The sequence below is a fragment of the Thunnus thynnus genome, chromosome 8, assembly GCF_963924715.1.
Source record: "Thunnus thynnus chromosome 8, fThuThy2.1, whole genome shotgun sequence".
Taxonomy (NCBI): Eukaryota; Metazoa; Chordata; class Actinopteri; order Scombriformes; family Scombridae; genus Thunnus; species Thunnus thynnus.
In genome coordinates, this window is record NC_089524.1 from 11,965,390 (window position 1) to 11,981,777 (window position 16,388).

At 36.2% G+C, this 16,388-nt stretch overlaps 1 protein-coding gene across 1 annotated transcript; it reads right to left on the reverse strand.

Moving 5' to 3' along the window:
- Positions 1-130: 130 nt before the first annotated feature.
- On the reverse strand, positions 131-14,510 carry ptprc (protein tyrosine phosphatase receptor type C). Its single transcript, XM_067596530.1, has 28 exons — positions 14,060-14,510; positions 13,819-13,830; positions 13,335-13,610; positions 13,004-13,234; positions 12,790-12,909; positions 12,281-12,409; positions 12,023-12,190; positions 11,224-11,364; positions 9,973-10,181; positions 9,808-9,868; positions 9,546-9,654; positions 9,229-9,266; positions 8,692-8,801; positions 8,355-8,445; positions 7,688-7,764; positions 7,468-7,504; positions 7,217-7,314; positions 6,631-6,756; positions 6,297-6,454; positions 5,820-5,955; positions 4,226-4,375; positions 3,688-3,778; positions 3,396-3,532; positions 3,067-3,201; positions 2,781-2,897; positions 2,459-2,619; positions 1,778-1,913; positions 131-947 (listed from the first exon to the last, which is right to left on the reverse strand). The coding sequence occupies exons 1-28, from the start codon at positions 14,286-14,288 to the stop codon at positions 651-653; spliced, it is 3,780 nt and encodes a 1,259-aa protein (XP_067452631.1). The 5' UTR covers positions 14,289-14,510; the 3' UTR covers positions 131-650.
- Positions 14,511-16,388: the final 1,878 nt, after the last annotated feature.

The following is a 16,388-nucleotide window of genomic DNA, read 5'->3' on the forward strand; positions in this document are numbered from 1 at the left end:
CTAATGATTAGTGGTCACCTTAGCCATAAAAGTGATATATACAGATCAAATACACACATAGGACAGCTTTAACAGAGAATTATGAAAAACAACACTTCAAAATGGCAATGGCAAATAAACAAGTACTCTGCAGAGATAAGACTCTCCTCATAAGTCTTATTTAATAAAATCGGACAGTGTCACATTACATGTTATGAACTCAAAATCGGATATATCAGATATATAAATGTAGACTATAGCATCCATTATTTTAGCAAGGATATTAATGGATAAACTAATTCAAACTTAAAATGCAATGTAATAGTGGAATGTAAATAACAACTTCTATCTATATTTAAAATTTAGTTTTCATGTAGATGTCTCTCACTATAAATCAAAGGAATCCTAGTTTGAAAACAGCATTTTAGGTAAACTTAGCTAAAAGAAAAAACTATTTGCATCCTGAAACATTTCTCACTAAAAATATTTATAACTTAAATCATATTTTTTTGGAGATCGACATTACAACATTTGATCAAATTCTTTAACAAATCTCAAAGAAAACCACACTGTGTTAAAGCTTTACATTTATACATTCATAAAGTAATCAAAGGAAAGAATTAAACCAAAGCGATCATTCCCAGACAAGTTGCAAAAACCTGCTCCTCCTCTCAGACATCCGAAGTGACAGTGGTGCCGTTGCTGGTGTCCTCCAGTGGCGTTGTCTCTGTGGGGCTGCTGGACACTTTGTCCTCCTCCTTCCCTCCATCAGCCACCAGAGGAGCGCTCTCTGCTGCCCCCTGCTGGTCGTTGCTGGTAGTGCTGGCTAACTGCTCAGGCTGCTCTGCTGCTTTGGTTTCATTTACAATCTGGACCGAGTCGGCTGCAGGGGCCTGTGCTGCTTTCACCTCCCCATTCTGGACAGGGTAGACCCCCTCCAGGGCATCATACAAGAACTGGTACTGGTCCTGTAATAGACACAGACCAGTTTGAGTGGAAAAATAATGATACAATCCTAGTTTCTTATAACAATAAGCCTTATATTTCAATTCACTTTGTAGACTTTAAGCTCATTTTTTCTTAAGTAGGCCTAACACAGATCAGAACACCAGAAAAAGCTTCAATTCTTTCTAAATAGTATTATAAGCAAAGAAACTGAATTTTTTCAGCATTTAAAGTGAGTCAGAGCAAATGTTGTGTGGGCTTCTGGTGTGTGAAAAACATTACATTTACACTTTTGTATTTGTAAATATTAATTCTGACCATAGGTGATGCACCTGAATACAGGACCAATAAAACAGGCATTAAATATGAACTGTTGAAACATTACATATAAAACAAACCCTTTAAAACCATATCCAGAATGGAACCCATATCTCTGAAAGTAAGCTATCATCACATATCATTCAAGTTTCACAGCTGTGGACCTTCAAAATCATTCTGTGGAGCATCTCGGCATCTTTATACGGTCACTCAACACACTTTTTAGGGTACTAAAAACATCAAGCATGTGCGGATGACCTTTCCTCCTGGTTGTTTCCTCAAATCAACCAATTAACAACACCTTATAGACAGAATTTCAGTCTTTGTCTCTTTGTTAAATATATCACAGTAGATTTATGAACAGATACTAAAGGGACATAAAAAAAAACGTCTAAATTAAGCATGTCAGCTTTTGCAGAACATCGTCTGACTGAGCAGCCAAGTGCTATATATATAGCACTACTTTTTCTGCTGTTGGAAGTAAAATGTATGAAACTGTGTGCAGACAGATGTTAGGTTCCTTTTCCTTTCTTACCATGCTGGGGATACAGCCCTGTCTCTCCTTGCGTATGGTTTTGACCACTTGGAAAACATCCACCAGCTTCTCGGTCTCAGCGCTGTCCAGCAGGTTCCACAGAGCACAGAAAATCCCTGAACGGGATGAGCCGTCACTGAAGAAAGGGAACACACACACACTCACTGAGTACTACTATAACAATATTTTTTTTAGTAAGATATTTATTTACCCTTAATTTATCATGTAAGCCTTATACCCACTATAATTTGCTCAAATTAGAAGAGGCATGGTGGAGAGCACCCTTTAAAATGTTCTGTTAAAATTCAGGGCTCCATAAAAATTCTTTACTCTTCCTCTGATGCTCAAAGTGTTTCTCTCTATATGCTTGTTTATTTTCAAACAGGTGATTATATAGGTTGAAGGAGCATCAAAAAGTCTGTGACTTTAATCAAACATTTTTAGACAATCTTGTGGAATTACAACTCAGGACTGTCTTGAAACTGAAGTAGGTGAAGGTTTGGTTCCAAAAGAGGTTTCAGGTTCAAAAATTATTTTTGAAAGCCAGAGATCTTAGCATTTGGTAAAGTTGAGTCATTCTTATGCTAAAAACTGGATATGCCGAGGTGACGTGAACAATATGAAATGCTGAAATGAAAAGATTCTGTGTAGCAGAGGACATTTCCTCTGAGGTTGTCTTACTTGCAGTGGACCAAAATGGGCACTCTTCCCTGTGATTTACTGCTGCCACAGCTGTGCTTGATGTCCTTGATCATGTCTGTCAGATCTTGAGGTTTCTCTGGCAGCTCTGTGTTCACCCACTTCAGGAACTGGAACTGTTTCACCGACCGACTCTCTTTCCTCTGTTGACAAAAGACGTTGTTGGGTTAAAATAGCTTGTAATGGTAAAATTCTGGTGAGTTGATGAGTCACATTACAGGATGACAGTGACAAATATGGAGACAGAGCAGACTTTGTTACAACTTAAAGCCTCTTGAATACAAATAGGTGGCTGTCCTCTTACCTTGACGTGACGGATCTGCATGTTGCGTCTGATAACAGATGGGGAGGCTTCTGTGCTTGTCACCTCTACCTCAATTTCCCCAAATGTTTTCTTCTCTTTATCCCAGTAGACAGAGTCCTATGAACAAGAAGATACACAAAACATAAAACAACTTTATTCACAACATATCTACCATCAGTGTGTATGGTATATCAGCTATATGTAAGGCACGTTTAATCCTACAACATTATATGTGTATGGTATGGACATTTGTGTGCAAGGACAGAATGCATGATACTTTAAATACCTCATCGCCCTCACTGCCGTCTGAGAGCATGACAATAGTGGATGCTTTCTTCTGGTGAACCATAGTCCAGAAGTCAGGGATGGTGTCTGGGAGTGGAGTCTGTGCTGTGATGAGGGTGCGCGGGCCCCAGTAACCCTGTGTGGACAAGAAAACACATCCATGAGATGATACCCGCTACATCAAGAAAGATAGTCAGAGGAAGACAGTTTTTTGTGCTTTTATTGGACAAAACACTGTTAATTTTGTTCTGGCATCCAGGTTCAGGGTGATCAATTTTACACAGAAAGAGGGTTACTAAAGAAGCTCAAAGTGTCAATAAAGTAACATACATCAATGTGGGACGCATTGATGTATTTTGTGGACTCCTCATCCTCTTCATCCGATGACTCTTCCTCTTCATCTTCATCGTGATCACTATCACGACTGTGTCCTTCATCCAGCTTCAGCAACACTCGGTTGTAGTCGTCTGAAGGGTTGATATGTTGAGACACAAGTGAAAAAATTAACACATTTATTCTGGAATATAAAATATATGAACACTACATATAAAGTGCACATACACTGACAGCTGGATCTCTATAGTGTAAAATGTAATAAGTATCATGTAAGGCTGATATTTACATGGGACAACAGATGAGGAGCGATTCTTCTTCTTGTTTTCTTCTGTGATCCCTGTGTTGAATGTCCTCCAGGTTTTATAGTTGGGCAGTCTCTGAATTGCAAGACAACATTTTTTTTAATCATAAAGTAATTAATAGTGATAATAGTGATACATATAACAGTAATATCCTCAATATTATTTAATAAGAAGAGGAGAAAGATAAAGGAACAGGAAAGGGCTATAGCAATACGCTTTTAAATATATTTTAAAGGATAAACATTAAAACATATTTTTAGTGATAATGAAAAATTTTCATGTTAACTGCTTCTAGGTTATTTATTATTTTCATAAGTCAATAATCCTTCTTACACACTGTTGTTTACTGTGCAACCACACAGTTCAGTTTTCTTAAAATCAAATGTAGGTGAACATCATTGGTAATTGCCTTACTTTGGTTAGATCAAATGTAATCATGTTTACTTTAGTCCACACAAAGCTTTTCTTTTCAGAGAAATATGATAATTTATACACTTTAAGGTAAATAACAAAGTGTCATACTTCAAACTCATCCTCCAACAAGGTGGGTTCATTGCCGTTGCTTTTCTGTTTGAGCGTGCTCAATGCGCTGTGGAGCTCAGACAGGGGGATCTCAGTCTCTCCAAACTGGTTGTATTCCAGCAGTGCCTGGTGAATCAGGATGTACTGGGCCTATGTGAGGACAAATGCACTTTTCTAAATACACAGCAGATGTACAGTTGGAGACAGAACAAATATACATGACAGTACACACAAATACACACACAAGACAAACTGCTATTGAGCTGCAGAAACTTCTGCACAATTCACATCACATTCAGTTTACTCTCTAACTCATCCATTTCTGTTTATCACTGCCTGCTCCTTTGTGATTAGTGTAGAGTTAACAAAGGAAATACTATGCATGTACTGTATCATCATCATCAGTATTCTTCATGGTCAGCTTCCTTATGTTCTGCACTCAATGTACTTACACTTAAATAAATGTGCAATTCAAAAATACAGTATATAATCAAACACATACTCTTCAACCTACTTCAGCTTCTCGCCTCTAGTGGGCACTAGAGAGCACTGTGCGCCAAAATGACCACAAACAAGAACAGTTTGTTTCCACATGCCATCAAACTCACGAACAGTTAAACCGCCTATGTGAGGTCTCAATACATTTCCCGTTAAAATAACCTGTCAATGCCAAATGTCAAACATATATTGATATCTTTACGTATTACATATTTATACTTTATCATAATGTAACACATACAACACGTATGGTGTAATAGCTGTACATTTCATTAAAATATGCTTTTTTAAAATCTGACAAGAGAGATACTAAAACATATTGAGCCTGGAGTGTGCATCTGAAATAATTATAGACTATCACATTGTCTCATAATAAATAATGCATCAATAAACTCAGAATAAAAGAACAAAATAATTATATTTGCCAATAAATTATTCAATTTTCTTATTCTGTCTTCAAATAAACATATTTTAAAATGGAATTGCAACATTGCTTTTTGATTTTACCTTTTATTCCATTTACTTATAAACCTACCTTCATATTACAGTTCCTTTGTTTCCTGCTTTAACATTTACTAATTTCCATATGAAGCCACCATTGTATGTATAGTAATTCATTGTACTTCCCAGTAATATTTGTTGCGGCGTTCTTTGCACTGCCATGCACTCTACTTGTATTATTACTACTATTTGTACTTGTTTGGTTACATAGTATAGCTGCATTATAGTTATGGTTATCCAGTTTGAACCTGTTTATAGACAGTTATGTTTATTTTGTCCAGCTGTTGTCACTTAACTATTTCTATGCCTTATGTATATTTTGTGTGCATAATGACTGTCTCTATGCTTGCGTATCCTTGTCTCGCTGTATTATCTCTGTTTAGCTGTATGTTCATGTTGGTTTCCTTCCTGTGTGTTTTTTTTTTCATTGAGTGTGAGCACACTGAGGATTACTGAGAACTGCAGTCTGATTCCTTGTATGTTTCAACAAACTTAACGACATTAACTTAACGCTGATTCTAATCAGACACGCACACACACATAGACACACACATACAATACTGTGTTTAAAATATGGTCTAAACAGACATTTTACCTCGACTTGAACCATAAGACATCTCTGTCTGCGGAGTCTGACTACATATCCGTAGATGTCCACTCTGTTCTCTGCCTCCAGACCCTCCATCATGGCATCAATGCAAATGTAGGTGCCAGTCCTGCCCACTCCAGCGCTACACATGAGAGAATGACAATGTGTTCAAATATTTCTGTCAGTGTACATGTCAAGGTACTTATAGATGAAGTTCATGAGCAAGCGGAAGTGGTCTGATAAGTCCCTTGATTGCCAATCACATCATTTAATCTGCTTAGGTGGTCATGGAAGCAATTAGATGCAAGTTGAAAATGACACTTTAACAGACCTACTGAGTGCATGAAAGAATCTAAGGATTTTGATCATTAGTATAGAGAAAGTGATCCAGTTATACCTTTCCCACTCTGTTTCATGTCAATATCTTAAACTGACAGAAGTGAAGGTAAGCTGACCAGAAAATGTGACCTTGTGTGTATTTACCTGCAGTGGACGACAATTGGGCCACTGAAGAAGTTTTTAAAAGCGTTGACTCGACGCCTCAGTTTCAGGAGAAGGTGGGGCTCCCCTGGGACGCCATGGTCTGGCCAACTCATGAACTGGATGTGGGTGACCTCCCTCTCTGAATTCTTTTCTCTCTTCTGAACATACAAACCAAAATGGATATGCAAACCTCCATAAAGACATAAACACTTACACAGAGCTATTAATATTGTAGATTAATAGATACACGCAAAATTGTATTGTCTGGGTGGGCTGCAGCTATAGCATACTGCCCTTTTTTAACATTTTATCTGCGGGTTTGATGGAGACTCACATTAGTTAGGCTGAGGTGGCGGATGGTGTAATCAGGGCATTGGTCCTCTGAGTTCAGCTTCACGATAAACTCATCAAAGATCTCCGTCTCTCGGTCTGGAGATGGCCAGTACTGCGCACACTTGACCTTTAACACAACATGTGAGAGGAGCAGATAGTCAGTGACAACCCAGTTTCGCAAATCTGTAATACATTGAAAGTCAGAAGTCAAATATGTTCTGTAGTTGGTGGATGTTAAAAGCAAACAGGTAAAAAATTCTCCAAAAAATGAGGCCACAGAATTTTGGGCTTGTCTATATCTGATGGTGTGAGTGTGTTAAAATGAATGAGAGACTCAAGTCAGTCAGTCGTAGGAAGATTTGCTCTGACACTTACATACCGTACAGTTTTGAACTGGTAATTTAAAAAACAAATACCTATGTATCCATTGTATCAACTGTCATTAATCACATATTATACAATCTAACATTCACATCATATTTTCTGTCAGTGTAATGTTTTACTAATTATTACTATGTTGTACAAACTTTACAATATTGAGAGTTTCTTAACCAAAGTCAACAAAATGGCAAAACTGCTGTTCTTACCCTGTTTCCCTCTTCACAGCGTGTTACCATGACAATGATAGAGGACTGCTGCTCCCAGATCATCCTCCAGAAGTCACCCACAGTCTCTTCCTTCGGCCCTAAAACACACATACACACACACACACACACACACACACACACACACACACACACACACACACACACACACACACACACACACATTTATCAAACAGAAACATAATACAAGTTCACTGAGTGAGTGTGTAAAGGATATGAGAGCATTATTTTACCTTGAGCTGCAATGTACTTCTTGGATTCCTTGTATCCCTGCGAATAAGAAATCAAACATGTTCAATAAGGTGTGTCTTCCCAGACAGAGGTCATGAACTTTGTCTATTTAGTGCAGGTACACTGTTCAGACAAATATACTTGCTATCATTTTTATATTTTTTTATTACAGTGCTAGCAGTGTTATATGTAAAAGTAGTATGATCCGGTTGTTTTCCATACATCAATGAAGCTGGCGTTGATGTAGTCACATCCTGTCTCTCCATTTCCTGTGGTCAGCTGGACACGGTTATAATCATCTGTTTCAAGACAGAGAAACAACATCACGTATATTAACTTCACACAGCCTTAATGAAAGAGTGTGTTTAGCATATTTGTAAGTCTAACTGATATGCTGGTATACTAATTTTATGTCAAAATAACAATATACATTGTATCACAATATACTGTTGTAAAATATCTGCAAACGGAGTTGAGAAACTGCTTTTAGATATTTATTACCTAAAAATCAAGGTATTTTATTATACTAAAAATATGTGAATCCAATATTGTCATAAAATATTCCTGCTCACTGATTTGCAACATTTCCCACAATGGTTTTATACACCTACAGATATCAGAGGGGTAGTTACCACAGAATATACATTCAATTACTACAGTCTATTTTCTCATAGTATCACAGTTCTGTCATGTTGCTGAAACCTATTTACAGGGTAGTATATTTCAACTGATGATGTGATGTAGGTGCATCTTAATGGTCAAAAAGAGCGAATAAAAATACACAATACACATCTGATTGCTGCTTTTATCTAAAGAGCCTTGTGTGTTGTACCAAGCTGTGCCCACTGAACCTCTCAGCACCAAAACAGTAAACAGACGACAGACTCACATGGTAGGATGTCCACGTAGCGGTTCTTGGGGGTGTTGCAAGCCTTTTTGGCCTCTTTCACGGTGTACCTTGAGAAAATTCGGGGGATGCTCTGAAAAAAAGAAACAAATCATGTTATTAGTTAGTGTGAAAGACAAAAACACTATACAATACATGCAATTGTAGAGTACTGTTCACATTCTTTGTACTCTGTAGGTGGCCAAGTGGCTGGGTTCTTCAACTTTCATTACAGTATACAATGTCTCATCTTCCCCTTTCTCCCCCCATTGCAAACTATAACTAAAAAACTAAAAAAAACCAAAACAAATTATAATATAAACACAGAAAGAAAAGTTACCTGGAACTCAGCCAGAAAAAGTCTTCCTTCATCAGCAAGTTTCCTCTTGTAAGCTTCCAGCAAGGCGTCCGCTGCGATTGGTTCGACAGGCAGCAGGTTCTCCTCATCATCTACAACAGGAAACCGGTCAGCAAATGAGAAACACTTTAAATACAAACAGAAAATTCTGCAATTTGTAGTTTGATACTTGTTATAAGTGTAGTTTGTATGCATTCAATATTAGCAGGCTGGGTTAAATTATTACACAGTACACCATTTTATATGTAATGAATTACTCCTATGTAATGCTATAGTAATGCTGTAGTATTGTAAATATAATGTTATATTTGAATATTTTTCTCAGTTTTTATAAATGACTTCTCTTCAAACATGCTTCTGCATTATCTAACAAGGAATAAAGGAATATATCTGTATATTCTGATTGTTATAAACATCATAACAATAGCTGCTACATGTGAATGTTATCTATTACATACTTAAACATGGCTGTTGTAGAGAAAACAGGAAATCTAAAGTCTACAACTAAGATCTACTCACTTGTTGTCGAAATAAGCATCATGTTTTCACCCATGTCGCTGTGAAAAAAAAATAGTGAAGATTTGTTTGAAAGAAGTTAAATTATATAGAAAATAGGATGGAGTAAGGAGGGCTAAACAAATAGTTTGAGTACAGCAATGAAGGTTCCTGGCTCAAATGTAATTCAAATGCAATAAAGTAGAAACTAGTAGAACGTAGAATGAAGTAGTAGAACTTTATCAGTAGATACATGGAGCTTTATTTGTGTAAAACAAAACAAACAAAAAAAAAAACAACAACAAATGGAAGCAAGCTGACAGATGCTGAGCAATGCTTACTGAGACTTTCTGCGTTTCAGAATGAAGATCTTGTAGACGACCACGAGAAGGGCCACAGACGTGAGGATGATGAGGAAGACCAGAAAGCCAATGAGAGCTTTGTCATTGTCTGCAAAATGATGGTTATGGCAAAAAAAAAAAAAAAATCAAAGGGGTGGCATTTATATCAAAGATTAAAATGTGCAGAAATTGACATGTATGGTTAGTCTGAATGAAATGTTTTATCTAAGCAATTTATGGCATTAATTAAGACCATACATACAGGAAGTGTCAACACGTTCTGTCTTGGTTTTACTGGAGAGGTATCCGTTGAAAGCAACCACCTGAAAAGACAGATCATCCCTTTAACTTAGGAATTATGGAACTCATATAAGTATGAGGAATAAACTGAACAACACTGTTAAATGAAAAGTAGGATTATACAAACCTCCACTTTGTAGGTCGTTAAGTAGCTTAGATCTTTGAATGTAAAATCACAGTTGTTTCGTGATTTCTTCTCCTCAATGACATCATTATTATAACTAAGAGTTGCATTGTATTGCCTCTCAGGCCCATGGAAATGTTCCACACGACAGGTTACTTTAATCACATTATGCTCTGGAACACTTATGTCAAACTTGGAAAAATCTCCTGGTACTGTAAGAGAGTGAAAAAACAACATATTTTCCTTTAGATGCAACACTTTATGCTTATTCACAGTTTAAGTGATTGTTGAGTTTAAAATACCAGCAGTTTTAACACTGATTAAGCTCATTAGTGTTACTGTGTTGATTGTCTTGGGCATCAGTATTTCCTTTAAACGATTAATTAATATCTGAATTTTGAAATGGAATTGCGAAATTATTTTAAAACAGCTTTCAAAATTTTACTTTTTGTTATTCCATTTATCCCACACATCTGTTATGTGTTGGCCGGAGCTGTGTTAGGAGTCTGGCTAATCAGAGTGCCTGAAACTCAGTGGGGTTGTCAGACTGTCACGATCACAGGGTGTCATTTATCCTACTGACTGGTTGTCGAATGTGAAGAAGGTGAGTCTTAATATGAGCCTGTCAGAGGGCAGAGGCCAAAAACGGAGGAAAAGTAGAGAAGATGGAGAGAGGAAGAGGAAGGTTTGGATGTGTGTGTGATGTAGAAAATACATTTTCTTATATAATATACAGTATACTATATATTGGTATCATTATTATTATTGGTATTGCTATCAGGGAATGAGATGTTGTTTGATTATCAATATTTATCACCATTTAATTAAAATAAGACGGGACAAGTAACGATATAAAGTACATCATTCTTAATTATCATTATTATTATGATAAAAAGTAAGATAAATTGTGTTTATAATTATGATTACTATCCTTTTCTTAAATAATAACTAAATAATTCATTACAGTAAATCTTGTGTTGAGTCAATGCCAAAAATTGACATGATTCATTTAGAAACAATATTAAGCATAATTTAATGTAGCTGTAGTTCAATACGTGATGTCAGTTTTCTCCCCAAATATTCACAGTTTAAGTGCTGTTGTTAAAACTGTTACTTTTACTGGCTCATGGTCATCTTAACTTAATATTCAACTATGAACATTATATAATACATTTTTAGCCCTTTTGAACTAAATATAACTATGTATAAGTGTTGACTGTAATATTTTCCAAAGACAGTTTGCTGTTTACTTACCTCCAGGCTTAGTTTTCTCTTTAACATCAGTTGATTGGGGTTTCTCGTTCTTGTTGTAGGTGGGTTGGACTTTACAGGTGTAATCGATGAATGGTGTCAGTCCAGAAACATTACATGCTCCTCCAGGTCGCTGTTTGTCAACTGTAGGTGTAACATTTTAGTTTTCATTAGCTGCTTTTGGTGTCCGATTTAATAACAACAGGAACATATAAAGAGATGTTAAAAGACTGAACCTATAGTTAAGAAACATTTGTTGAGTTACCATTAACTGACAAGAATATAGATATCTAAATCATCAATGTGTCACTGCGACTGTAGATCACTGTCTGGTCCTGCGAGGTAACACTTTTGTATACACTATGTACTACATAGCTGACAGACAGAGAATCAACTAATATCACACTTTCTAAAAACTATTTCAAATAAATAACCAGCAAATCATATGAAGGGCAACAATTTTAGCTGTAATCAGTTTCTCATCATGTTGTTCTAAAAAGGTAATTAAACTCTTTCATCTCAATATTATTTCTGTATCATATTTAATTGATTTTAATTTTTCATTAATAACTTATACCAAAGTGTGACTTGTCGTTTCATCTCAGCTTATTTACACCTATTATCCCTCAACGTGCTAAAATGTGAGCACAGAAGAAAAAATGATATACTTGAGGCAAATGGAAGTTTTAAATGTCTTCATTGTATATCTCACTTGTCATATAAACTGACCAGCAAGTTAATCTGCAAAACTCCAAAATGTACATTGATCTAAAATGGAAAAGATTTTTAAAATTTTACTTACGTTTTGCACGTTTCTTGTCCGAGGTTGAACCCACAGAACGACAACTGCAGTCGTATGAAAGCCCCTTGAGTTCGGGAAGGACCTCTTGACATTTCTGACTGGTTGTTGTCCAGTTCAACCCAATGGAGGTATCGGTTGAGTTGCTTGATTTATTTTCAATTTTAAAATCTGTAAGAACACATCACACATCTTTAACACTGAACTGAGTAATCTGGTCTTTAGTATCTTAGATTACAAGCTATCATTGCAACAACATACCACAGTCAATCTTGACATGGATATCAGTTGTGTTTTTAATGGTGACATTGTCTCTCTTGATCTGACCAGTACAGGTGTATTTTGTAAAAGGCTCCAGCTCAGACAAATTCTTGGGATTATTGTCAGAATCTGGGGAGACAGAAGGGTGACAACATTTCTCCATCAACTAATATTACCTCAGAATTTAAGATCAGTTTTAAACAGTTTAGATTCAGACATTCAAAGCAAAAACCAATATTCTATTCAAAACTGATTCACAGAGCTCACAAAGCAATACCTCACCACCACCTCCCTCTCATACCAGAAGACACAATTTATGTCACTACAGTTATTAGAAAAATATGTTTTTTACCCCTGCAAAAATTACTCCACTTTACATCTTCATCTCTTTTACACTATGAGTACAAAACAATGGAAATGCAGATTTGAATCACTATCTGTATCCATGTAAATCCATTTATAATGTTGCTGACAAACAAAGTCTCTCTACTTTCAGTCTGACCACTTACCAGAACAAATGTAATCAATGGTGAGATCAGTGCAGTTTGGAAGTACATTTTTTCTGTCTATTTTTGCAGGAAGTTCAGTGGGAGGAGTCACATTTATTTCACTTGAATTTAAAAATTCAGCTGAAAAAGAGAAAAAAGCACATATATAAAACATGATGAAAGGAGGTCTACATAACATGCATTTAAAAATACATGTAGACTGTATTATACATACCAGCACTGATGTGTTGGATGTGGTTAAAGGAGTTCACACACTTTTCTTGAGTGAAGGTTGTCATCAAATTTGTGCAAATGTCATTATAACCAGGTTTGATACAGAACGTTTTATTGTCACTTGGGCATCGCATGGCTGTAAGATTATTTATTTGCACAGAGCTGATGTCCCAGTCACTCTTGTAACAAAGATATCCAGGGAGGCAGCTGCTAAGTTTAATGTCATCTTCAGCTGAAATACAGAAGTGATGCACAAATGTCTCTCCCATTTTCACTCATTTCTAAAGTTAAAAAAAAAATACAATACAACAGTATGAATTATTTTTACTCACTCATTTCCATTGTCTTCACTGTAGTATTACTATCACTGTGGTTACAGGATATTTCTATGCCAGCATGGTCAAATGTCACATTATGCTCGTAGTCAGTACAGGGCTTCAGGTGTCTGATATTATGTGTTGTTATGTTTGGATTGGAGTGCTGAAAAATGGCTTTGCCTCCAATCTGATTTTGGCCTTCTTCTTTAACATTTATGGTGTAGGTGTCAAGGGAAGAGTTTATGAAGTTGATCTGGAAGCCAAACTTGATAGGTGTAACAGTGTAAGAACCTGCACAAACAATACACAGTAAAACCTGTTAGTAAGATGAACCACCTGCCATTTATTTTAACCTTGTTCATATAGGTGTTGAAAACGTTCCTGTGTATGCCGAGGATCATTCTGTACACTCCACTTTCAACATATTCATTGTAAAGTAAGAGAGAAATACAAACATTAAAACAACATTAGATGGATTATCTTTTAAAGTGATACTCACACTGTGGAGGGGCTGGTGCAGGGCGTGGAGGACACATTCAAAAGAAATTAGAAAGGAATAAAAAATACAAAAAACATTAACATTTAGTTAAACAACACAAGTAATTTAAAATACTCCCAAAGCACACTAAAGGTAAAGTATGTGCCTTTAGCTTATACATTATTTGTAACCCTTTTATCCACAGTGCGAGTGTATGCACAACACACTTATTACAATCCTATATAAATGAGAAAATTCCAACCTTCGGTGGTAGGAGTCACTGTGGTGATGGACTGTGTGGTTGGAGGTGAGGTCTGAGTTTGATTGCCGCGTGCCTGAGAGACTTTTGGGTTGCTGGTGGAAGTGGTTGTGGGTGTGGTCTCATTAGAGGTGTTTGCAGGTGTGACATTGGCTGGAGGACGGAGATCATGGAGGTCACATTCTGACAGAAATACTCTATTTTGCAACAGCCTTACCTGACATGATGCCATACTTCCATTTCAGGGAAATATCATGCCAAATGCAACTCTAATGTGGCAAACAAAACTGTAAACTGAGGCTGAATACATTACCATCAGATGCATTAGTTGGAATGGTCTGAATTGAAGTGTTTGAGGGAAGAGTTGACAAGGTGAGTGAAGGTGTGTTGGTAGCTGCAGGCGTGTCTGAAGCCACGGCAGGAATTGCCGTGGTGCGTGGAGTTGAGGAGGTGAAAGTTGGGCTGACTACTGTAGATGAGTTCAAATTTGCGGTAGTGCGTGGAGGTGAGAGGGTTGAAACAACATCTACATTCCAAGAATACGAAAAATCAGGACAGACACAATATCAAAATAACATCACGGAAGATGTTTCATGTAGCAGTTTGCTTCTCATGGTGTTAAACAATTTGTTATTGCTTCTTGTCTAACCTTAAGTTAATAATTTCCTGCCATTTCACTTTGAGTAATAAAGATTTTTCTGGGTTTTTGGCTAAATTACTTAGGATCGTAAATATATTTTAAAATACACTGCGCAATGATCTATATTGTCATGTTGGTCTCTTCTGGTTGAACTTCTGCTTTTGCTGTCATCTACAGTAGCATCTGTCCCCTCCTCTAATAGGCGATGTGGGATGGGCACCAGAAGGAACGCTGCATTTGTTCGACTGATATCAGAGACTCATTATATTGATGAAGGTGCAAACAAGATGCACAATATCATAGGTAGCTTGGATGCTTTATAGAGTACACTTCATACTGCCAAATATTAAACTAGATAGAGCTGATGAAGTCTCAGTTTACCAACAATGGTAAAATTGTGACCTATTCAACTTTAATGAAATTTTTTTTTGGCTTGCTTGTGAAAACCATATAATAAACTCTCACATTTCATTCCATAAAACCAGAAGCACCAAATAATACCTTTCATGTTCAAACTGCCTCCTTACTATCACTACCAGTAACCTACTTGTTCCTGTGAGGGAGAACGCTGCTATTATCAGCCCTTATGAAATGTGACTGTTTAAAAAAAACTCACTTCACTTTTTAAAGAATAAATTTTTTGTTTAAATTCTCCACACTACCTTTGTTTGAGTGAAACATTGCCCAAAAACAAAAATAAATACATGTAGATATTATTACAACTAAATCCTCTGATCCTTGGACCACATAATTCAAATTATCCAACCTAAACATTCAAAACACATCAACATGATAAGAAATACTGATCAGGGATGCAATGAAATATTCTACTGTTGTAATGTTTCTACTTTCTTTTAGTATATCTTTACAAAGAGGATGAACAGAGCAAATCACATCATCAGTTCAGAAATCAGAAATCTGACTTTGTTCATAACTTGCTTTTCAGGCTTTAAGACAAATTAGACAAAAAGCAAAAATCATGAATATATTTCATCATCATGAATACTGAATGACGTCCCTCACTGGGACCATCCCATAATTTGAGTTTTAATTAACTGGTTATATTAGGACAGAAAGAAATTCCAAAAAAATAAATTGAGATTAAAAAGGATCAGTTTCTTTTCTTTGCACTATATGAACATCACACTACTTCATGCATTGGCACTGAATGTTACTAGTGAATAAAAATAGCTATTGCAATTTTTTCCTCTCACACTTTATTGGTGTATAGTTGGTGGTGTTAGACGTGTTTTTGGGGTTGTTCTCTTTTTGGCCTTAAACCTTACTTAATTTAGGCAACTACTACAATTTCCCAGAACTTGGGTATCCACTTTTTGTGCAAAGAGTACATAATTTCAATTTGAAGGCTGTGTTCATTTCATATAATTTTGGACAAGATGTTGGCTTTTGTGCTGCTACGAACATGAAGACATGAGACAGCGAAAAGGTGAAGATGGGGTGAGAATGGTAGACGTAAACATTATAAACATTAGAATTACAACTGAATGATATATATTAAGAGAATTTAGTTGCAGTCACTCACCTGATGAAGTCTGACCTGGAATAACAAAAGAGAAAGATATTTACACACTTGTAATGAAAGGGTGTATATTACTACTATGCAGAATAACATAAATATAAACACATCACAAACAGAAATTTTATAGGTTTTTTGATTTGTTTTATTAAAAC